Source organism: Vipera berus (assembly GCF_964194415.1).
Source record: "Vipera berus genome assembly, chromosome: 5".
Classification (NCBI taxonomy): domain Eukaryota; kingdom Metazoa; phylum Chordata; class Lepidosauria; order Squamata; family Viperidae; genus Vipera; species Vipera berus.
The window spans coordinates 87289436-87314976 of record NC_138207.1 but is presented as its reverse complement, the minus strand read 5'-3'; the positions used below and the strand labels follow the sequence as shown (position 1 = coordinate 87314976).

Here is a 25541-nt window from a genome sequence, read left to right as displayed (position 1 = left end):
CAATTGGAAGTTTGTTTGATTTTTGTTTTTGTGTTTTTTTTTTTGTTTTTTGCTGAAAAGCTAACTTCGACAAAAATGGCCTTGGCTAATTATCAGCGTTATTGGATGGATCCTTATTGGTATTTTAATTGTGTTATTTTGTTTTAAAAGGACACATACGAGAGCCTGGGTAGAACTACCTACACAGGTACTTATCTTGCTGGCTGTGGATGATGGGAGGTGTAGCCAAACATACCTGAAGGGTGCTACCTTGGGGAAAGTTGGGTTAGCCTAGTGATGATTGATGAAAGAGAAAGAGAAATGATGGATGAATCAGTAGGTAGGTAGTGGGTAAAGAGATGATAGATAGATAGATAGATGATAGATGATAGATAGATAGATAGATAGATAGATAGATAGATAGATAGATAGATAGATAGATAGATGATAGATAGATAGATAGGATAATAGATAGATAAATGGATGATAGATGATAGACAGGTAGACAGACAGATAGATAAATTTATAGATTCATAGAGGTAGTTGAGAGAGAGAAAGAGATACAAAGACACAGATAATTGTGGGGTCCTTGGTGCACTTTGAGGTTGGTTATTTTCTTGCAGACTTTGTGCTAGAAGGGAATGGAATTTGCTCTCTGATTTCTATACTAGTGGCTGGCCCTGTCAGTGTTGCTACTGTAGGAGTGGTCTTAGTGGTTCCTTGATCGGATTGTTGTTTGCTGTTAACTTGTTCGTAGTTGTTTGATTGGGGCATTGTTGACTTTTTTATTTTTGATTTAGCGTTAATCTTGGTGTTAATCTCTGCTCATCTGGATGTTGATTGCTGGTGGGAGATGTTTTTGTCAACTCTACAAATGAGCAAGGCTGCAGCCATTTTTCCTACTCATTTTCGGTTGCCACATAGAATGGAGGGAGGGGGGTTGCCCAGGTGGTTTGCTAGCCTAAATAATCTTTTGTCCTGTGGGAACCAAGATCATCGGCTGCTCCCAAGACTGCAGGCTGGGCATTGCATAAAAAACCCGCCAAGAAGATGTATTGGGGAACATAGCTGCTTGCGTAGTTTTAGGGGAGGCATTTTTTTTAACCTTGTACCAGGGAATTGTTACATGTGTCTCCAGACTTGGGTTCACTTCTGATGTGCCGATACTTTGCAACTAATAAACATGTTCTTTGAGGAATTTGCAAGCCTCGGAGATCTGCTTTATTCATCTCTGTCTGTCAGAACCATGACAGTTTTGTTCTTTTTGTTTCCTTTTTTGACTTTTTGATTCTCTTTTGAATGGTATGTAAATGTTGTTTATCTCGCTGCGCCTGTTGATGGCAGATTTGTCTGAGTGCCAGGCTTTCAGGAATTCTGTAACATTTTTGGAGTTGGCTTGGTCTAGGATGCTCACCATTTCCAGTTGAAACTATAGTTAAGTATGTCCATGTGTTGTGAAATTAAGCAGTTTTCATCATATCTTCTGGCTGATAGTTGGTTTTTCATGCATGCATTCTGCTACTCTTCTGCAGAGGAGAAACAGGAATTATCTACTGTTACACTATATGTTGTAGATGCACAATCCGCAACCCAAAACCTACACTGGGAGCAAAGCCTCATCTTCAAAGATTTGCAGAACCCTTGTAGAAATGTCAGTCTCTAGGGGGAATACTGTTCCAGAGGGCAGGCACCCCAACAGAGAAGATGTACTTCTGGGGTCCCCCTAGGTGACATGGTTTGAGACACAAGTGCCCTCACGCTGCCTGATCTCACTGGATAGGCAGAAATGATTGGAGACAGGCAGTCATTCAAATAACCAAGTCCTGTGCCATGCAGGACTTTTTAGGTGGCAACACTTTAAATGCTAATTTGCATTGGTAAGACTGTTATGATTCTTTTCTTCCTACATGTTTTATAGGCCCTATTCATTATTTTTGTTTTTTTCTATTCAATCATGTCAGATTCTCAAACATTACCCAGACACGTTCCTGAAATTTTTTTTCTGGTTAAGTTTTTTTCCAGAAGTGATTTGCCATTGCCTCCTTCCTAGGACTGAGAGATAGTGACCGGCCCAAGGTCATCTAGCTGACTTTGTGCCTAAGGTGGGATTAGAACTCACAGTCTCTCAGTTTCTAGCCTGATGCCTTAACCACTATACCACACTGCCTCTTCCCCCCCATTATTTAGCATTTTTCTATCCTTACTCCCTTACTTCACAGAAGCCAAATTGATTTCCACAGATTTTATTTATGCATTTACTAAATTAATATGCCACTCATTCACAATAAAGCACCTCTGGGATTTTCCAAATGCTGTCCCATCAATTCATTAAACGTGACTGCCACTGATACGCTGAGAGCTGCACCATGCAGTCAGAAATATGACTTCTTAGCTTATTGATCATGGAAGCTGGTAGCAATAAATAATTTGTAAATCTTTTAAAAAATCAGCTTCCCAGTGCTTTAATGGGTGAGAAATAGGGGTGTGTGTGGGTGTGTGGGTGTGGGTGTGGGTGTGTTCTTCTATGGAAGCCAACTTTAGAATTAAGGGCTGCTGCTGTTTTATAATAGATTTCCTATAGGTGTATTGACATGTGAAAAAAAAAGAGCTGGCAGATCCTCAGTAGACTGAATTCCATTTAAAACAAGCCTCAGAAATCATTTGTTCCTAATTTTGGTTTTTCTGATCCAAGCCTTCTAACTTCTACATCAGAGCTGTTCAATCTTTTCACCCATTGTACCACTTTTAGTTGCAATGTATGGCAGTGAAAGCTGGACCATAAAAAAGGCTGAGCGCCAAAGAATGGAGGCCTTTGAACTCTGGTGCTGGAGAAGACTCCTGCGAGTCCCTTGGACTGCCAGGCGATCAAACCGGTCAGTCCTAGAGGAGATCAACCCTGACTGCTCTTTAGAAGGCCAGATCCTGAAGTTGAAACTCAAATACTTTGGCCACCTAATGAGAAGGAAGGACTCACTGGAGAAGAGCCTAATGCTGGGAAAGGTTGAGGGCAATAGAAGAAGGGGACGACAGAGAATGAGGTGGCTGGATGGAGTCACTGAAGCAGTAGGCCTGAGCTTAAATGGACTCCAGAAGATGGTAGAGGACAGGAAGGCCTGGAGGAACATTGTCCATAGGGTCGCGATGGGTCGGACACGACTTCGCAACTAACAACAACCACTTTTAGGATATGGCAACATCCAAGTACCACCAGTCGCCTAGCAAGGTGTCAAAAACTTGATGACCAAAGAAAAAGGAAAAAAGTGATGAAGTTCAGGTAGTCCTCGACTTACAACAGTTCGCTTAGTGCCTGTTCGAAGTTACAATGGCACTGAAAAAAGTGCCCCCCAAGCCACAGCCGAGCAAGATACCTACCTGACTCCCCGGTGGTGCTCTTCCTCCTGTCCGAGGTTTTCCTTGTTGTGAGCATTTCTGTTGAGGATTGGCAGCGGGGGTGGGGTGGGGGGTGTTTGGTTTTTATTTCCCCCCCTTCGTCTGCTGGATGGTTGCAGCAGGTTTTGGTCACTTCACATGACCCTGGGACACTGTGACCGAGATAAATATGAATCCGTTGCCAAGCATCTGAATGTAAATCACAAGACCCTGGAGATGCTGCAACATTCCAGCTGATTGGCGCTTCTTCTGGGCTCAGCAGAAGCGCCAGGATCAGTGCCGAGCTCCAGCTGGAGCCTGGTGCTTCTGCTGAGCCCTGACAGCCCCAAAGAAGCACTGATCCTGGCACTTCCGCTGAGCCCTGACAGCCCTGCAGCTCCAGCCGTCTCTCATTCAGGCTTGTGCAATGCTGTCACCAGTTCAGCTCATTCCCCTCCCCCACTACCACTTTTGTAGGATGGTCGCGTACCACCTGCCAGGTACCAATGTACCACAGGTGGTACCCGTACCACTGGTTGAAAAGCCCTGTTCTACGTCACCAAACTGGACAAAATATATACCTTGGTTGCGGTTGTGTTTTTTCATTGCTGAAATGCAGGGGAGGATGTTTGGGAGGACTCCAAGGCATTGAAAGAACTCTTGGCAAATAACATACTTGGCTTGTTGGGTCAATATTGTAATATTTCCCTGAAGAATAAAGTTTCACAGCTTAGAAAACAAGAGTTTCTATTCCTGCCATTCTCAGCAGCTAAGAATTCATTTTGCATAGGTTGCATGTGTAATTAGCAGTCCTTCTGTAAGTGTCTGCAATTAGCACCACAATGATTAATAAAAGAACCTCTTTAAGGCTCCGTTTAGCCTGCAGAAATGCAAAATCAGGAATAACTAATGCATCATTAATAAATCATGGCTGATTAGCTAATCTGTTGATTACAAACACGCTTAGAGCTCAGATTCCCACCTGTGTTGGGCATCTCCAGCCCCCTCCACCCACCCCATCCCCACCCCAGATCTCTGCTGCCTGGAACAGAATTTGAGACAATGAAGAAATAAATTATGTCAAAATAAAAATTGCACTAGGAAGGTGGGAGAAAGCTGCATGCAGCAGCAAGTATGTTGGTTTCATGACAAAAATTGTGATGGGAAAATACTTATTAGGCCTGGGTGATTATTTATTCCTGCAGGAAACAAAATACTACCGTCTATTTGTAGGTTTGGACAAATGAACACAATAATTGCCTTCTTAATGCACTCCGGGAATGCTGCACATTTTTCACACAGGTAAATTATAGGCAGAAACACACAGCCTCCAGCAGTGATTAATTTTACTAAGCACAAACTCTCAGGGATTTGGTTTTCCCTCTCCAATTCCTCCAAAGCAGATCCGCTCCTTGTTTTCACTGCCATCAACTTTTGAACAATAAGGACACAGCTGAGACAAGGGTCTGGTCAAAAAAGTCAAGATGGCAGCTACAATGGTTCAACTGAAGCTCCACCTCTTGCATATAAAAAAACAGGTGGAGCTTCAGTCAAGCATCATGGCTGCGTAACTTTATATGTGCCATGTAACATTTCATAGCATCCCATAACATTCCTTGTATGTTCTTGTTAATGCTCATCCTCAAATTCCACAGATGTGGTTTTTACATTATAGTGAGAAAAGTTTGCAAGTTAATAAAGTTCAATTTTATGTACAGTCCTTGACTTTGGTTTGAATAAGTTTTTATCACACTCCACATTCTTCATGAAAAATTTTCTTTGTTACTTCTAAGAATTATATATATTAATCAAAGACACATTAATTACTGAAAATATTATTATTAATATTAATATTATTCAGACAGCCACCCTCTCCTGTTCTCCTCAAGGGAACCATCACTCTGCATTTATGACACTGCTGACACATTAACAGTAGGTGATTCATTCTGCAGGCTGGTCTTTTTCCCACCATGTGTGATTTATATAAATTGGTTAAATAAATATTCCTCGAAGGCTTCAGCGCAGGGCTCTTCAAACTTGGCCCTTTTATGACTTGTGGACTTCAACTCCCAGAATTCCTCAGCCAGGCATGCTGGCTGAGGAATTCTGGGAGTTGAAGTCCACAAGTCATAAAAGGGCCAAGCTTAAAAACCCCTGCTCCAGCATATAGCAGAAGTGCTGGAGAAGGGGCTGTAAATATTATATGAAACATGACTATGTTTTAGTGCAAAAAAATGAAATTGTAAAAACCATTAGGTAAAGGTAAAGGTTCCCCCGCACATGTGTGCTAGTCGTTTCCGACTCTAGGGGTCAGTGTTCATCTCTGTTTCAAAGCTGAAGAGCCAGCGTTTGTCCGAAGACTTCTTCCGTGGTCATGTGGCCGGCATGACTAGATGCCAAAGGCGCACGGAATGCTGTTACCTTCCCACCATAGTGGTCCCTATTTTTCTACTTGCATTTTTACGTGCTTTCAAACTGCAAGGTTGGCAGATGCTGGGACAAGTAACAGGCACTCACTCTGTTACGCGGCACTTGGGATTCGACCCACCAAACTGCCGACTTTCTGATTGTCCTAACCCACTGAGCCACCATTACCTACCCTTAAATTGGAGTAGCTTAAATCCCCTCAACAACACCACCATCAGGAAAAAAGAAATGTTTTAAAAAGGGAGGAAGGAAGGAAATTATGAACAAGCTCACTAAGAGAGAGAACAGCCTGCTTCAAGCAAAGACAGTGGTTCTATTCAGACTAAGGATGAAATGGATAGAACTTTGGTCAATTTTATTCCTGCATATAGCAGTTGCAGCAGTTTTATCATATGCAATGTTTCTCTAAGATATATGGATTTCAGTTCTCAGAATTCCCTAGCCAGCCACCAGGAGCAGAGGGCACTAATCTAATTACTATATGGCAGGGGTCCTCAAACTTGGCCACTTTAAGACTTGTTGGACTTCAACTCCCAGCATTCCTCAGCCAGCATGGCTGGCTAGGGAATTCTGGGAGTTGAAGTCCACAAGTCTTAAAGTGGCCAAGTCTGAAGACCCCTGTTATATGGGCAGCATTTTTTCTTCTTCTAAGAGCCACAGTGGCGCAGTGGTTAGAATGCAGTATTGCAGGCTAATTCTGCTGACTGACAACTGCCAGCCGTTTGGCAGTTCAATTCTCATCTGCTCAAGATTGACTCAGCCTTCCATCCTTCTGAGGTTGGTAAAATGAGGACCCAGATTGTTGGGGGCAAGATGCTGACTCTGTAAACCGCTTAGAGAGGGCTATAAAGCACTGTGAAGCGGTATACAGTATAAGTCTAAGTGCTATTGCTATTCTTTCTCTCCTTGAAGTCTTCTATTATTACTTGATCAGCCAACAGTTCAAATATCTACCACAAGATGGTAGCAAAGTGTTAGAGTTGTTCCTATTTCTTGCATTCAAGACAGCTTCCCACCTGGATCAACATGCCTGTACAGCATAGCTGGAGATGGGATAAAAGGGAAAACACCAAAACAAGGCCTAAAGTCCTTCTAAAGTGCATGGGCTAAGGCAAACAGGTGTTTCATATAGTCTTGTCCTCTTAAAAACAGTGAACCATTCTCACATTGGGACAAAGAGAATGTGTAGATTTCCCCCAGAAGCGGAGCAGAGATGCACACGTGGATGTCATCGACACAAATAAGATAATTGATAATTGAGAGAAAGAAAGCAGATAATTCAAAGACAAAATGAACAAAGTGGAACTACAACACAAGCCCCAGGGAATACTCACCAAATTCAGAGAAGATGTCAAAACCCATTCCTATTTTATTTTTTTATTTCATTTCTATTTCATTCCAGCTTTTCCTGGGTTTTGCCATGCTTCCAAGGGGGAGGGGGGGGATGTGCCTGCAGGGCTGTTGCTTTCACTTCCTCCCCTCGCTACAATGTAATCCCTTACTTTGTTTATTGGGTCTGCATCCTGTTTCCTGCGTTATCTCTCTCTCTGTCTGAACTCTGTCTTTTAAACTGTCAATTAAGAACAGATAGAAGAAAGGAGGAGTTAAGAATCTAACCTCAATGCCTGGATTTTGTCTACCCTCCCAGATAAAGGTGTGAAGAAGCTGCCACCCTCCCGTGAGCTGGAGATGGGCCAATATTATCTCCTCGGTTCCCACAGCAGATTTAACACTTGGGGATTGGCTATCCCACATGGGGGGGTGTCAATCTATGGGGTGGGGTCCTGCTTGGGGACACTATAATCTACTGCGTTGCACGGGAAATCTCAGAGATCATGTCTATTATGCCTGCTATCACCTACTCTTAATAAAAGTTCTTGCTTGGAAGAAATTGTTTCCAAGAGTTCTGCTTTCTTAAGATGTGGGATTGAAGTGGGTCCTGACAGAAGAGCAACTAAGATGATCAAAGGCCTGGAGACTAAAACATATGAAGAACGGCTACGGGACTTGGGTTTGGCTAGTCTAAAGAAAAGAAGAAACAGGGGAGACATGATAGCAGCGTTCCAATATCTGAGGGGCTGTCACAAGGCAGAGGGGGTCAGGTTGTTTATCAGAGCACCAGAGGGAAGGACGAGAAACAACGGTTGGAAACTGATCAAAGAGAGAAGCAACCTGGAACTAAGGAGAAACTTCCTGACAGTGAGGACAATCAACCAGTGGAACAGCTTACCCCAGTGGTGGGATTCAAACAGTGGTGGGAACAACCGGTTCTCTGTGTGGATGCTGCTTCCAGAAGTCTATTCAGGGCCGGGGCATCAAAAAATTAGCTACCAGTTCTGCCGAAGTGGTGTGAACTGGCTGAATCCCACCACTGGCTTATCCCCAGAAATTGTGGGCGCTCCATCACTGGAGATTTTTAAGAAGAGACTGGACATTTACCTGTCTGAGACAGTGTAGGTTGTCCTGATTGAGCAGGGGGCTGGACTAGAAGACCTCCAAGATCCCTTCCAGCTCTATTCTATTCTAAACCAAGGGAAGAAGGACAAAGACTTCTGTATAACCAAAAAAGTGCAATTCAACATTATAAGCAATATAAGGTTGAAATACAGTATTCTCAAATCCTAATGAACTCAAAAAAGTTGCACCAGTAGCAATGACGGACAGTTTGCTTGAGCCATCAGCAGGTCCCAGACAATCCAACCCATACACTGCCCAGGTTACATTTAATAATCTTGGACAAAAATGATAGAGAAGACCTGGACAAAACTAGAACAAACTGAACAACACAACAAAGTACTGTTGTTTTTTAATTATAAAGAGGCATGTTTCAGAATCTGGAAAAATACTTCCTGAAAGAGAATAATTTAATATAGTAGCCTACTAACAAGAATAGAGAAGGAAGAAGGAGCTTCTGAAACCATTTTGCCTCCTGATAACATTCTATTTACAGGACCTGCTACAGCAGCCAAAACTCAAGAGCCCATGAAAGAGTATCTGGGGACTTTCTGCCAGGGGAAAAACAGGCTCTTCACAAATTTTACAGAGTTTTGCTGTTGCAAAAAGATTGCTCTTTACGTGATTGCACTTTGTTGCAACTGAGCCAGAAATAAATAGACTCAGCTGCCAATTCTGTCGAGTTAATGAGATAACAAAGAGCTGCTTTTAAACTGGAATTATCTTTGGACTGGTGATAAGGCTGTGGTGCAGGTTAGCCAGCCCAGGTATTAAGAAATTAAACCGCTGTTTATTATTCTATCTTCATAAGGCAAACTTTCTTGGCTATGTCCAAGAAGCTAAAATGTATTCTAGATAGCCATGCAGGGTGATCTTTATATATAATTCTTCCACAGGCTTGGCCATAGAAAGTATGATAGAAAGCTATTACAGATGTGCTTCCCTGACTTTGTTCAATAGTCCTTCTGTTGAAACCTACCTAGAATCGATAAAGAATGCAGTTGAAATTTCTTGAACCACATACAGTATAAGCAGCTCATTAGCATCTTACTGCACAGAAACACTATTGGTGTGAAATGATGCATGTGAGTTTTCAGACATTTGCTAGGCTACCTTCAATATCAAATGGCATAGGAGATATATATATGGCATTTACATTGGAAAAAAATTAATGGGTGCCAAAATGGGCAGCCACTTGTTTGGGACAGTATAGGACAGTGGTGGCAAACCTATGGCACGGGTGCCAGAGGCGGCACTCAGAGCCCTCCCTGTGGGCACCCGTGCCATGCCTTGGAGGTGGCAACTGTCCCTATTCAACCAGCTGCCCCACACAGGTGTCCCTCCCCACCAGTGACATTGAGGTGACCACACCCACCCAATCTTCCATGACCACCACAGCCACACCCACCCAGTAGGCCATGCCCACCTGGCACCCAATGATAAATAAGTGGGTTTTGGGTTGCAGTTTGGGTACTTGGTCTCTAAAAGGTTCACCATCACTGGTATAGGTTCTCCTGGATTGAGCAGGGAGTTGGACTAGACAACCTCCAAGGCCCTCCCAACTCTGTTATTCTGTTCTGTTCTTCTGTTATGTCTAGCTGCACAGATCTCAGCCGGGGGGGGGGGAGAGACATTAAAAAAGTGTCTCACCTTAATTTATCCAACTACCCACTACCCTAGTGTCTTCAGCAGGAGATGGCATCTAGCCAACTTTTGCTCATGTTGAACAAACTAGGTAGGGTCAAACTGGTTTAGTAATTGGATGAGAGATCATTAGGAAATCCCAAAGCAGTAGACTAGATAAGGAAGTTGGAAAACATTCTAGAGCAGGGGTCTTCAAACTTGGCCCTTTTATGACTTGTGGACTTCAACTCCCAGAATTCCTCAGCCAGGCACGCTGGCTGAGGAATTCCGAGAGTTGAAGTCCACAAGTCATAAAAGGGCCCAGTTTGAAGACCCCTGTTCTAGAGAAAGCAGGAGCCAAACACTCTCACTTTATTAAAGAAACAACATTGACATATCTGTATAGTCAGCAGGTCATCTAGAAGCAGCCTTTACCTATTGCAGATTTGAATTTTCAGGAAATGTTATAAGTGTTCACTTACCGGTCCAGCAAATTCAAGCTTGTTTTCAATAGACTTAAAATCTTATGATTAGGCTAGAACTGAGTGAACTGTTGAATTTAATTAGATGTGTCTTTTTTGTTGTTGTTGTTTTTATTTTAGCCTCCAGTGTTTTCAGATGTCCCAGACAATCTCAAAAAATAATGGCAAATAGAAACTGTACAAGAAAAGCAGTTTTTTTTTTCATTTATTATTACCCACTGGAAGATAGACAAATAGTTATGCAAGTTACATATTGATATGTTTGCATAACTAGCTTCCAAATTTTGCACTGTTTTTATTTTCAGCTAAAATAATAGTATTATTCTATGTCAGAGCTGGTTTGCTTTAAGAGCCTTGGTGATTCAGTGGTTAAAGTACAGTATTGCTGGCAAACTCTGCACACAGACATGAGTTTGATCCTGACCAGCTCAAGGTTGACAGCCTTCCATCCATCTGAGGTCGGTAAAATGAGGACCCCGATTGTAGAAGCAAATAATGCTTCTACATTTTAAACTGTCCAGAGAGTAAAGCATTATGGGGCAGTATATAAGCTTAAATGCTATTGCTTTATTGATTTGAATTGTGTGTCAGAACCCATTCCTATTTCATTTCCTTTCTATCTATCCCCTCTGGTCTAAAAACAAATCTCACCTTTTCCTGGGTTCTGCCATACTCCCAAGGGGGAGGGGGGGATGTGCCTGCAGGGTTATTGCTTTGTTGCCTCTATTCGCTGCAATGTAATCCTTTGCTTTGTTTATTGCCTCTGTATCCTCTATCCGATGCTGAAATGTAACAATTTGCTTCCTGCGTTATCTCTCTCTCTCTGAACTCTCTCTTCTTAACTGTCACTTAGAGCAAGGGAGGAAATAAGGAATGTAACCTCAGTGCCTGGTTTATGTCTACGCTCTCAGAAAAAGGTGTGAAGAAGCCGCCAACCCTCGCTCCATGCCAATGTTATCTCCCCTTTTCCCACAATGGACTAAACACCTAGGGATTGGCCATCCCACATCGCCCGGGCAGACTATGGGGTGGGGTCTTGCTTGAGGATACTATAATCTATCACTGTGTGCAGGAAATTTCAGATCCTGTCTATTATGCCTGCTATCAACTACTCTTAATAAAAGTTCCTGTTGGAAGAAATTGTTTCCAAGAGTTCTGCTTTGTTAAGGTGTGGAGTTGAAGTGGGTCCTTACATTGTGATTGAGAAGAGCTGAGTTCTAGTCCTCCTTTGGGCACAAAACAGTGGTGGGGTTCAAATATGTGAACAACCGGTTCTCTGTGTAGATGCCGCTTCCGGAAGTCCTTTCTGGGCCTGGGCAACAAAAAATTAGCTACCAGTCCTGCCAAGTGGTGCAAATCGGCTGAATCCCACCACTGGCACAAAAGCCAAATGAGTGGCTTTGGATCAGCCACTTTCTCTTGGCCCTAAGAAGCCAATGGCAACCTACTTCTGAAAATGTTGCCAAGAAAACTTGTCCATGTAGTTGCCAAGATCAAGACTGCTTTGAATATCCAACAATAATTTTCTACGTAAAAAACAAATCCATATCAGCAGTGAGTTCAAACGGAAGCATTTAATTATAGAGTGCTTTTAATTATTTTTCAAAGAGCCAAAAAACCCTCTAACACCAAGCAAGCTTGTCCACCAATGTCTAATCTTCCATCTTGGCGTAGCAGAAGCTTCAACTCTCCCCCACGACTGGAGCACTGAAATGCTAAACAATGACAGAATTAGTTCGGTGAACAGAAAATATGCTTCTCTCTCTATCCAAATTAACATGCTGATCACTGCTGAAGGGCAGATAGATAGGAGAATTGAACACAACTGCCTACAATACAAACACAGGCCAGACTGGAATAGATGAAATATGTCATAACACAATTGTAAAGTGAATCTGTTTTTCCCATTGACTTTCCTTGTCAGAAGGTCTCGAAAAGTGATCGCCTGACCTTAGGACACTGCAACCATCATAAATATGAATCAGTTGCCAAGCATCCAAATTTCGATCATGTGACCATAGGGATGCTGCAGTGGTCATAAGTGCAAAACAATACTTGTAAGTCATTTTTTTTCAGTGCCGTTGTAAGTTCAAATGGTCACTAAACAAATGTTTAAGTTGAGATTACCTGAAGATGGCCATCAATTTAAGTGCCAATGATTTGCCATAGTCCTCAATTTTAGAATTAAAGCTACAGTAATTTCATTGTGTGGGAAAACTAGAAGAAACGATTATGCCTGGCTGTTTTTTTCTTCATCTTGATTAAATTGGGCAAGGAAGGATGGCTGAATCTTTTTTTTTTAATTCCGTTTATATCCCGCCCTTCTCCGAAGACTCAGGGCGGCTTACAAGCTTAGCAGAATCTGTACCACTTGTACAGTATCAGAGCTACCCATGAAACAACCAATGTCCTTGTTTCAGTTCAAGAGTTCAGAAGGATATTGCAAATAAAATTTAGGCAGATTATACTCATAAAAGGGAAACTCTTTAAAATCATAGAATTCCTACCGCATAGTTTGTTTTTTCCCAGTTGTTGTGACCAGTAGCTGCTTAATACAGCATGAGCAGATCCTTAAGAAAAAATAAGACGCAATAGCTGTGATAACTATGACAATGTTATAGCAGATCAGTGTTCAAAGCACTTTACAAACTTTAGTAGTAATTATTGCAACAGTATAAGTTGCTGTGATTTCTGTAATAAATTTCCTATCAGCTAACAAGTAAAAAACATATATACTGGAAATGTTCTCTCAGTTGTTTGCTATATTTCTGATTTTTTAGTCTCCCATTCTGTGTTGTAATCCCACCATTTTCAGTGGATCAAATCTGCTTCAAGGGCACTTTTCTGAATGTGTGTTGGGTTATAATTGTGTCAGACAGACTTTTAATCTAACACCTTCAGAAGGCATCTGAACCGAAGGGCTGTTAAGGACTACAATACATAATAGTAAAAGGTAAAGGTAAAGGTTCCCCCGCACATGCGTGCTAGTCGTTTCCGACTCTAGGGGCTCATCTCCGTTTCAAAGCCGAAGAGCCAGCGTTTGTCCGAGGACGTCTCCGTGGTCATGTGGCCGGCATGACTAGACGCCAAAGGCGCACGGAACGCTGTTACCTTCCCACCGTAGTGGTCCCTATTTTTCTACTTGCATTTTACATGCTTTCGAACTGCTAGGTGGGCAGAAGCTGGGACGAGTAACAGGCGCTCACTCTGTTACGCGGCACTCGGGATTCGACCCGCCAAACTGCCGACCTTCTGATCAAGCTCAGCGTCCTAACCCACTGAGCCACCGCGTCCCTACATAATAGTACTATTGCCCATTTTCTGTTACTCATTTTAAGAATTGATTAGACTTCCCAGACACCCACTCATTCATAACTAAGTAGTAGAGTTGGGCAATGCTTCAGATTCAGTTTCGCAGTTGTGCTTTGGAACACCCAGGGACATGCCTGCAGCCCTCTCTGCAATTCATTAAAACTGCCATGTTTTTCTCCAGGATCATGTGACTACTGCACAGGGTAAAAATGCTGGAAAACACATAGTGGCTTTAAAGGGTTGCAGGCAGGAGTTACATTCCAACTTCTGTGCACTCCAAAATGCCTTTTCTGCATTATTTCCAAAATGCTGCACAGCCATACCATGTACATAGTAAAGAAAAAAAGCATAGATTATGTTACATCAAAAATTTGTCATCAAACAGTCCTAAGGCACACTAAAGATAGTAACAAATAACAGTATAATGGAATTAGAAGGGACCTTGGAAGTCTTCTAGTTCAACTCCCGATCGAGCAGGAGACCCTATACCAGGGGTGTCAAACTCAATTTCATTGAGGGCCGCATCAGCATTGCGGTTGCCCTCAAGGGGCTGGGTGGGTATGGCCTAGGTGGGCGTGGCCTACTGGGTGGGCGTGGCTAGAGTGCATATGGCCTACTGGGTGGGCGTGGCCAGCTCTACATCGTTCGCATCAAGGGTGCCTATGGGGGCCTGGGCAGGAGTGGGACAGATCTGAGGGTCTCTGGCAGAAGGAGGGTCTCTGGGCCAGGGCCAAGGCAGTGGGGGGCGTTCCCTCACTGTTTCCAGGATGGCTTCGCGGGCCGCATGAAACCACTTCGCGGGCCGGATCCGGCCCCCGGGCCTTGTGTTTGACATGTCTGCCCTATACTATTCCAGGTAAATGGTTGTCTAATCTCTTCTTTAAAATCTCCACTGATGTAGCACCCACAATTTCTAGAGGCAAGCAGTTCCACTGGTTAATTTTTCTCACTGTCAGGAAATTTCTCCTTAGTTCTAGTTGGATTTTTCCTTGTTAAGTTTCCATCAATTACTTCTTGCCCTGCCCCCAAGGTGCTTTGGGTTAACCCCCTCTTCTTTTTGACAGCCCCTTAAATATTGGAAGATTGTTCTCATGTCACCCTTAGTCTTTCTCTTTAGACTAGACTTACCCAGTTCCTGCAACCCATTCATTGTATGTTTTATTCTACCTTTGTTGCTCTTACCTGCACCCCTTCTACAGTCTCAACATCTTTTTTTGTATTCTGATGGCCAAAACTGGATACAATATTCCAGTTAGGCAAACTAATTTATTCTGCACTGACTTTTATAGATAAAAATCTACTTTAGTAGTGGTTGCTTATGAAAAGTTATGTTTCCACACATGTTCTGTTCCTCTTACAGATGAAATATTACTTTGGGGCTTTGCTGCTATCTTGTTTTACTATTCTTAAACAAGAATTATTCACCTATATCTAATAAAAATAGAAAAAGCCCTCCGTACACAAACTTACCTGTGACAGGATCTTCAGAAACGCCATTCCATGGTGCAAAATAACGAGAGTAAAAATCATAGCTGTCATGATTTTCATGGCAATCTCCTTTAACTGTGATTATTACACCTTTGACTTTTCCAGTCTTGTCGGCCGACAAAAGACGTTGGGCATCCACTTTTAATTTCTCCAAATCATACCTTGGTGACAAACGTTCGTTGTTAAGGAGTCAAACAGAAGTCTATACACTAGAAAATGCAAAACTAAAAATACCAGTGACAACAACAAAGAACGGAATGATATTGCATTTTTATTACTATAATACCAATGGTAATTGTAAGCTTTAGCTCTGACTGCTGGCACATTTTCCATGCAAAATATAGATTTGAAACCAAAATATTAAGCTTAGTAGAAATAAAAAAGGCCAGTAATAAGAAGATTGTCCAAAACAAGATTCCTCTGTGTGGTATACGTTAAATAAGCAGTGTCCAATATTGGCAACTTGAAAGCTTGTGGACTTCAAGTCCCAGAATTCCCCAGCTAGCCAGGAGCTGAAGTCCACAAGTCTTCAAGTTGCCAATATTGGACACCCCTGCCCTAAATGGACTAGGAATCCCCAGAAAGTAGAATTCCCAACCAACTAAGGAGTGCCAGGTATAGTCCAAACAAGCTGGAGCAGGGTAAGCAAAGCAAAATTAACAGAGAGAGGTAAAAGGAAGGTTTCCTTCCCATAACTTGTAAGGATCAAAGAAATGAAGGAAATCAACTAAGGAAGGGAGACGAGACTTGTCAGAGCATGCACAGTCTTACTGCGCTGAGAACCCAGGAGTAAACACAGTAAACAGTAGTCTATATTAAATGGTGGTTTATCTTACACTATCTACAACAGGGGTCTTCAAACTTGGCCCTTTTATGACTTGTGGACTTCAACTCCCAGAATTCCTCAACCAGCATGCCTGGCTGAGGAATTCTGGGAGTTGAAGTCCACAAGTCATAAAAGGGCCAAGTTTGAAGACCCCTGATCTACAATATCATATACCAGGCAGGAACAATATACATTGTTGTTGTTGTTGTTGTTAGCTGCGAAGTCGTGTCCGACCCATCGCGACACTATGGACAACATTCCTCCAGGCCTTCCTGTCCTCTACCATCTTCTGGAGTCCATTTAAGCTCGCGCCTACTGCTTCAGTGACTCCATCCAGCCACCTCATTCTCTGTCGTCCCCTTCTTCTATTGCCCTCGATCTTTCCCAGCATTAGGCTCTTCTCCAGTGAGTCCTTCCTTCTCATTAGGTGGCCAAAGTACTTGAGTTTTAGCTTCAGAATCTGGCCTTCTAAAGAGCAGTCAGGATTGATCTCCTCTAGGACTGACCGGTTTGATCGCCTTGCGGTCCAAGGGACTCGCAGGAGTCTTCTCCAGCACCACAGTTCAAAGGCCTCAATTCTTTGGCGCTCAGCCTTTCTTATGGTCCAACTTTCACTGCCATACATTGCAACTGGGAAGACCATAGCCTTGACTATACGCACTTTTGTTGACAGGGTGATGTCTCTGCTTTTTAGTGTGCTGTCTAGATTTGCCATGGCTTTCCTCCCCAGGAGCAAGCGTCTTTTAATTTCTTGGCTACAGTCCCCGTCTGCAGTGATCTTGGAGCCCAGGAAAATAAAATCTGTCACTACCTCCATTTCTTCCCCATCTATTTGCCAGGAATTGAGAGGGCCAGATGCCATGATCTTGGTTTTCTTAATGTTAAGTTTCAACCCAAGTTTTGCACTCTCCTTCTTCACCTGCAACAAGAGGCTCTTTAGTTCTTCTTCACTTTCTGCCATTAGAGTGGTATCATCTGCGTATCTTAGGTTGTTGATATTTCTTCCGGCAATCTTAATTCCACAATATACATACATGTGTTAATACAGCAGTCTCCAACACACAACAGTTAGGAATACAGAAGAGAGAGAACACAGCAGAGCCTTCCTTTTATACAAAGGCTCTTAAAGAGACACAGAGCCAGCTGGCTCTTAAATGGACATAAAAGGTAAAGGTAAAGGTTCCCCCGCACACGCGTGCTAGTCATTTCCAACACTAGGGGCCGGTGCTCATCTCTGTTTCAAAGCCGAAGAGAGAGCGCTTGTCCGAGGACGTCTCCGTCATCATGTGGCCAGCATGACTAGATGCCAAAGGCACACGGAACGCTGTTCCCACCGTAGTGGTCCCTATTTTTCTACTTGCATTTTTACATGTTTTCGAACTGCTAGGTTGGCAGAAGCTGGGACGAGTAACAGGTGCTCACTCTGCTACGCGGCACTTGGGATTTGACCCGCCAAACTGCCGACCTTCTGATCGACAAGCTCAGGATCCTAACCCACTGAGCCACATCCCTAAATGGACATAGACCCTGCTGAGTCATTCCCATCATTACATCATACATTACATCAGCTGCTTAGCTTCTTAATCATTACCTTGACACTCCTCCCATTTAAAGCTAAACAGCTGTTAACCCAAATGCTTTTACACACTCTTGATGCACAGTCATAGACTCCATTTCTCTGTCCATAGCCTCCTTCCATTTATCCTGGTCTACTTGAGGCAATGATAACATCTCTTGGTAATTACAGGGTTCATAGCTTACACTATACACTCTAACCCCACTTGCTGAGAACCGATCAGGAGGTATGCCTTTATTACTATGTTCAGACTTCCTTGGTATCATCTGTTCCTGTGTTTCTGTTACTTCTGTCTTTACCTCAGGTCTATCCTCTTCTAAATTTACATGCAATCATTTAAAGAAATGTGCAGTTGAAATTCATATACCTTTTATACACCTCACTGAGACAGATAAGTAGCTTTTTTGTGTCAGGAGAATAACGGACCTCTTGAACGTTCATATCCCCCACTGCTACCTAGTGATAAAATAGGACAGAATAAGCCAAAGAGAGCTACCATATTTTTCTCATGTCCACATAGCAAACGTTTCTCCATTAGTCATTTTAGTCTAATGAAGAGAAGGACTAGGGGTGACATGATAGCAGTGTTCCAATATCTCAGGGGCTACCACAAAGAAGAGGGAGTCAAGCTATTCTCCAAAGCGCCAGAAGGCAGGACAAGAAGCAATGGATGGAAACTCATCAAGGAGAGAAGCAACCTAGAACTAAGAAGAAACTTCCTGACAGTTAGAACAATTAATCAGTGGAACAACCTGCCTCCAGAAGCTGTGAATGCTCCAACACTGGAAGTTTGTCTGAAATGGCATAGAGTTTCCTGCCTGAGCAGGGGGTTGGACTAGATGCCCTCCAAGGTCCCCTCCAAAAATTACTATTATTATTATTATTATTATTATTAGTAGTAGTAGTAGTAGTAGTAGTAGTAGTAGTAGTAGTAGTATTAGTATTAGTATTAGTATTACAACTTCTGGCAACACCAGTTTTGTCCCACCAACCAGAGGATCCCCAATCAGGAAACTTTTTAATGCCAGTAGTATTTATTTTTTTTATTTTTATCCCATTTATATCCCGCCCTTCTCCGAAGACTCAGGGCAGCTTACAATTTAAGCACAAACCAATGTGCTTAGCAGTAGCCTTCATTCTATGTATATGCCTGCTTATTAGGGCTTTCGCCCCCCCCCCAAGCGGCATTATTACAAAGTCAGCTTATTGCCCCCAACAATCTGGGTCCTCATTTTACCTACCTCGGAAGGATGGAAGGCTGAGTCAACATTGAGCCTGGTGGGACTCGAACCTGCACTAATTGCAGGCAGCTGGTGTTACTTAAGGAGGCATTAGCCCACTGCTCCACCAAGGAACAGAATAACAGAATAACAGAGTTGGAAGGGACCTTGGAGCTCTTCTAGTCCAACCCCCTGATCAGGCAGGGAAACCTTATACATTTCAAACAAATCGTTGTCCAATCTCTTCTTAAAAACCTTCACTGTTGGAGCATTCACAGCTTCTGGAGGCAGGTTGTTTCACTGTTTAATTGTTCTCACTGTTAGGAAATCTCTCCTTAGTTCTAGATTGCTTTTCTCCTTGACTAGTTTCCATCCGTTGCTTCTTGTCCTGCCTTCAGGTGCTTTGGAGAATAGCTTGACTCCCTCCTCTTTGTGGCAACCCCTGAGATACTGGAACACTCACAACATGTCACCCCTAGTTCTTTAGAACTGGATTTAGAGGTGTTTGTAGAGCATGTTTCAAAAGGCAAGATGGGATTGAGATAGTTTGATCAAGGCTTTGCCTTTTGTGCATGTGTGTGTGTGATACATGTGCAGAGCTATAATTGCCTTTTGGACATATCCTGCAGACACCCTTGGCTGACTTCTGTTGCTAAGGAGAAAGATTCCATGTAGAATTTTTATTCACTGTTTTGTTAAAAGTGAGTGCACTTTCTGGTAAGGTACCCAATGCAAAGTAGCATGGAATATGTATATAGATCCACCCAGGGAAAATTCTAGAAATGCATTAAAAAGGGAGACCAATCATAGCCATAATATTTATATTAACAGCATCATCCACATGCATTACAAAAGGGGTGGGATTTAGATGCAATGCCTTACCCACCATCTTACAGGTTTTGACCCTGAATTAGTGGGTTTTAGATTAGGCTTTCAATATTTAACTTCCCACTTTGTTTGTACCATATTTAGACACTGTTTTTATTTAGTTTGGGGATCAAATCTCACATATAGGAAGAATTTGATAGTGAGCAAGCCTAAGGTAGCCTTTATGGCAATAAATACAATGGGGGAAAAAGCTGTGCAAATTACCTTTACCAACTCTTCTACTTCCTGGAAATCCTAGAAATATGAAAGCAATATTAAAATCATGCGTGCCTTTCACTTTTAAAAGGAAATGCTCAAAAGGTACCAAGTAAAGCCAACCTGTGAATAAGTGAAGTAAAGTGGCAGATCCAAGATAATCTCATCTCCTGCTTGCCTGGCCTTTAATTCTCCACTAAGAGTTATGAAAGTGAGGGTGGGGTTCACATTTTCTGTTTTTAAAATCAGAAATGCACAACCATCAGGATGGTTAAAAAACATGTATTGTGTCAAACTATGAATGGTTAAATAACCACTTACTTTTATGGAATAACACAGCAGCAGATGCAAGAGTGGCATGGCCACATAGCGGGACTTCATTTGTAGGTGTAAACCATCTTAATCCAAAGCATGAACCTGAAAAAGGGTGCACAATAATCACACTTTATTGGAGATCATATTTCAACAGCAGAAAAATTAAACAAGGAACCAAAAAGGGTACAAGGAACTCAGAAAACTCAATGTTCTTTTTTTTTAAAAAAAAAGTAGAAAAATACAATGAAGAAAATGAAAAAGTGATTCCAAGGTCATTTCTTTGGGGGGGGGGAACATTCTGAAAAAGCTTCATATATTTAAAAAACCTGCAGGAAAAGATTGTCCCCAAGCAATCTACTCTAAGCTATTTAAGATATCAAGGGTTAACTTTATAGAATTTAATTGGGCTACATAAAAAGTAATGAAATAACTTTTATTTATTTATCAAATCTATACACTGCCCGTCTCACTTATGTCACTCCGAGTGGTTCATAACATGATAGAAGCCAGTCTCAGAGGAAAACCTCAGCATTGGGGGAGGGGGTCTTTGGGGCAGCCCTATTAAATTCTATAAAATTAACCCTTGATATTTTAAATAGCTTAGAGTAGATCACTAACACTTGCATAAGTCATTGTTTGATATCTACAGCATTGCTTGAAATCTTCCACTGGATCTTATGATTTGTATAGGTCTATATCAGTGATGGCGAACCTTTTAGAGACCGAGTGCCCAAACTGCACTCCAAAAACCCACATGTATCGTCGGGTGCCAGGTGGGCGTGGCTCATTGGCTGGGCATGGCCCATTGGGTGGGCATGGCTGCGGTGGTAATGGCAGATGGGATGGGACTAAAAAGTTCAATCAATTCCAACTTTGCGAGATTTCTTTTTCCCCGCAAGAAGTTGAAATTGATTGATTGAACCTTTTTTTTTGCACACGGCAGCAAAGGCCTAAAGCGAAAATTTTTTATAAAACCCAGCTGAAGGCCTAGGACTGGAGCGATGGTGTGCCTGCCCGCAGAGAGGGCTCTGCGTGCCACCTGTGGCACCCGTGCCATAGATTCGCCACCACAGGTCTATATGGTTTAATATTCATATGAATCTGCTGGGGGAGATCACTTGGAGTTTTTGTAGTAAGGTATAGTGGATCTTGTCCTACCACCCAACACCAAGGAAACAACCAGTATCCTTCAAGACTGCCATATCTCAAAAATGGGTACGATGAGGGAGAATAAGCTGAAATTAAACCTAAATAAGATGGAGGCTCTGGTGACGTGGTGAAAACTAGAAGATTGTTTGATTAGGATTCACACATACACACACCCCAAAAGAGCAGATTTGCCTTTGAAGTTGTTACTGAATTTGCAGGTGTTAGCTGTTGGAAGGAGCATGTTGTACAACATAGTGAATGGGCCAGCTGCTGATCAGACTTGGGGACCATCTGCCTTTACCACAACATTCTCTCCAATGAATAACCCTTGGGGGAAAAATGCAGAATTTGCAACTGGTGCAAACTGCAGTGGTCAGATGGTTACCTGGTCCGAGGAACAGGAGTCATGCAATATCTGTACGGAAAGAACTGCTGCTAATTTACGACTTGGCCATCTAGAGAATCACTTTGATTTGATTTGATTTGACAGCTATACCCACCACCTGCAATTTCTTGAACCACCTATGCATGCCATTCAGCTATAGGATAGATATTCACCTTCATTTCATAATCTATCACAATAACACCCGACTTCTTTATCAAAAGCGCCTCTAATAATTCAACTTTCAGCAAAGCTACATTTCAATACATGAATGATTATTTACTTTTGGTGAAGTCATCTGTGGGGTGCAGTTTTCTGATGAATGCTGTTTCTGAGAGGTTCATTTCTGCAGCAATTTTTTGATGCCAACCTTCTTCCAGCTCCTAAAATGAACAACAAATTTAAACTGATCTACAAATGCATTCCATGTCTTTTGTAGCAAGCATATCATGTTTCACTTTTTTATAAATATTTTGCATTAAATGTACCTTATAAACAACACATTCTTCTTTACACGCAAGGGAGAGGACCATTTCTATCTCCCAATTCGTTATTGAACAAAGAAATACAGAAGACCCATGAAAAAAACCCACTCGTGATCCAGTTGCTTTGGGAAATGATGGTCTGCCCAAATTACTGATTCAAAGTGATATGCTCTGTATCTATGGTGACCACATCTTCTTGGAATAAAATAAAGGACCGACTTCAAAAAGGGACAAATCTGAAGGAGGTTCATAAGGAGCCCTAAAAATTAATTGTTTATGTTTTAACTTTGCTTTACAAAAGAACATTTGGTTTCATTAGTCAAAACCATGACAGATGCAGTGCATGCTTTTGGGGGACACCATCCAAACTGTGAGAATCAGAATAAAGCTAGAAGAGATCTTGGTACTGTGTCAAAATAAGTTTTAGACTATATTTCAGGAGTTAGGTTTGGGGGACACATCTGAAATGTTGAGAACACATGATCTCTCTCTCTTTCACACACACACACACACACACACACACACACACACACACAAAATGGCTGCCAAAGGTTAGCTAGGAACAAATGGACTGTCATGGCTGGTGTGACCAAACATAATGCACTCATTATACCCAAAGTATTCTGTGCTCCACCTTCTTTTTGATTTTTTTTTTGTTTCTGGGCACTAAATTGATTGTACTTACCACATGTAATAAATTTAAATAAACAAATATTTAAATATAAAACAGTCCCCCACCCCATGTTCTGTTTCAAAAACTGGCTGTGTTTCAAAAACTGACTGCTCAACTCCTGTTTTTCTCCCCCCCACCCTTGATAGTGTTGGACTATCATTTTTCTGTTTTTGTTTTGTATTCTTGTTGACAAATGAAAATAACTCTGTTAAAATAAAAAAAACTTTCAAGAATTCTGAACAGTTGAGGCAGGGACCTTAAAAGTGATACGTGGGCATCCGGGTGTTATCTTCATCAATTTATCAACTTAATTTTCTATTTTCAAAGCGCAGCAAAACAAAAGGATTATCCTGGTAACCATAATGTACAGTATGTTTTTAATCGTCGCCATCTTGTGGCAACTTTGAAATGCAATACTTTATATTTGTTCTCTCAATTTTGTATAATGAGCCCACTGTCCATACAAAGTTGAGGCAACCTTTTTCGTTCAAAAGAAAGAAACTAACCTGCATAAACTTGTCAAAAAATTCCAGTTTTGACAGAACTGTGTTTTATCTTTGCAAAGCTTGGTTATAGATTATGCAAGGCTGTGTTTGTTTCAATTGCAAACCTTCCCAGAATACATACAAAATCTTTGACAATATATGGTGGCTTCATAAAATACTGGCAAAAGATTTTCCTGAGGGGAAACCTCCCATCCCTACCTCCACCTGTCACTTAAATAAGCAATATAGATCCTCTTATTGTACAAAGGATCAGTTAATCCTTTGTATACTGTAAAGTTAAATAAATTCTAGTTAAAGGAAATGGCATTGCTCACAAATAGCAAAGATGTTGCTAGTTAGTTTTCTTTAAACTAAAGGAATTTGTTAAAAACTTACATCTTCAAGAAGACAAACAGCAGCAGGATTTCCACCAAAGGGCTGTTTGGTAAATGCATCAATTATGAAAATTGAAATCTTCATTTTCTTCCTGACAGAATTTTACAGGGCTTTTTAAAATGGGACTTTAGAATTTGCTGAGTCTCTCTTCTTGCCATTGCAGAAACGTCCAAGTTAATATTAAACTCAGTAAGTAGCAAGAAGCAGTAGTCTCTTATCTAAATTGATTTAACATTTTGCCTTCTGTACCTATTTCAGCAACTACACAAAGACTAAGTAATTTATGGCATTAGTATTTACTATGGGGTTTTGAAGAGTTATTTTTGTTTATCTGAGTATGCGGTTGCCAGGACAATTGTGATTCTGTAAATTTACTCAGAAGTAAAACCTATTATGTTATTTAATGTTTCCATTACTTCAGTATCTATTCTATAGTATGATTTTTTGCCATCCTTTAGGTGTGAAACACAACTGTGTCGGCATCTGGCAGCAGTTTCTATCATTTCAAAGAAAGAAATTTGTAAGGGCTCAGCTAACAAAAACTAAAATAATTCATGTTCTATCCCCAAACAACATTAAGAAAGCTGCAAAATAATAAAGGCCATGAATTAAGGTTTGGTTGGCATGGCATTGATTTTAAGAATCATTTTACCAGGCATGCTATTTTGAGAGTTTGGATTATATATAAAACAAGGTTCTCTATGAAGATGCCACTTTGGGTTTCCCCGCAAGAAGCCTTTTTTAGAAAAGAGATGGTGATGAGGCCAAACTGGTGGACCTATGGTAAAATAATATCTTTCAACCTGGGTGAGCCTACCCTCAAATCTAAGGAGGAGCTAGAATCAGGAGGTCATGTCTGCCATTGGTTTAAAGGTAAAGGTAAAGGTTCCCCCGCACATGCGTGCTAGTCATTTCCGACTCTAGGGGCCAGTGCTCATCTCCGTTTCAAAGCCAAAGAGCCAGCGCTTGTCCAAGGACGTCTCCATGGTCATGTGGCCGGCATGACTAGACGCCAAAGGTGCACGGAACGCTGTTACCTTCCCACCGTAGTGGTCCCTATTTTTCTACTTGCATTTTTACGTGCTTTCGAACTGCTAGGTTGGCAGAAGCTGGGACGAGTAACAGGCGCTCACTCTATTACGCGGCACTCGGGATTCAACCTGCCAAACTTCTGATCAACAAGCTCAGCGTCCTAACCCACTGAGCCACCGCGTCCCTGCCATTGGTTTACATATATGCAATTGAAAGAAAGATTCAAGTTAGATTAAAAAAATTATGGGTTTAATTTGGTTAAAAATGAATTGGAAAACCTCCTGTGCGGTAGTGATGAACATATTATTGCTGAAGTTTACAAAATATTATTGAATTTAAATCTGGAAAATGAATAAGTAAAACATTGTATGATTCAGTGGGCAAGGAACTTGGGGCACAATATAATGCTTGAACAATGGGAAAATATGTGGAATAAAGGATTAAAATTTACATTAAATTATAATCTAAAAGAAAACTCTTACAAGATGACGTACCGTTGGTACTGAATACCAGAAAAGTTATCAAAAATGTATATCAAATGAATGTTGGAAATGTAAAGGCAAAGAGGGGACGTTTTACCATTTATGGTGGGCGTGTGATAAAGCAAGAAAATATTGGAGTAGGATTCATATGTTCAAACAGAAAATTCTGTATAGAAAACCAGAGACTTTTCCCTTGGGGCTAATGGACAAAGATCTGGAAAAAAATATATGGAACTTTGATGTTGACAACAACAAGATTACTCTACGCTCAGAAATGGAAGACCTCATCAATTCTTACAATGG

General features: G+C 41.6%; 1 protein-coding gene across 4 annotated transcripts in view; it reads right to left on the bottom strand.

Annotated features, from left to right (window-relative positions):
• Positions 1 to 11891: 11891 nt before the first annotated feature.
• Positions 11892 to 25541, bottom strand: part of PBLD (phenazine biosynthesis like protein domain containing) — a 28672-nt gene continuing 15022 nt past the window's right edge. Inside the window, exons 1-9 of one of the 4 annotated variants that reach the window (XM_081330091.1) lie at positions 23725 to 24076; positions 21969 to 22068; positions 20161 to 20256; positions 19963 to 20072; positions 19849 to 19878; positions 17904 to 17992; positions 15117 to 15295; positions 12842 to 12904; positions 11892 to 12049 (exon numbers count right to left, since the gene is read on the bottom strand). In XM_081330091.1, coding sequence (XP_081186217.1) covers positions 11937 to 12049; positions 12842 to 12904; positions 15117 to 15295; positions 17904 to 17992; positions 19849 to 19878; positions 19963 to 20072; positions 20161 to 20256; positions 21969 to 22068; positions 23725 to 23808 — 864 coding nt within the window. In that variant the 5' untranslated portion in view covers positions 23809 to 24076 and the 3' untranslated portion in view covers positions 11892 to 11936. Of the gene's footprint in view, positions 12050 to 12841; positions 12905 to 15116; positions 15296 to 17903; positions 17993 to 19848; positions 19879 to 19962; positions 20073 to 20160; positions 20257 to 21968; positions 22069 to 23724; positions 24077 to 25541 lie in introns of those variants that run through there. The other 3 variants (XM_081330090.1, XM_081330093.1, XM_081330092.1) reach the window with 3 other exon arrangements.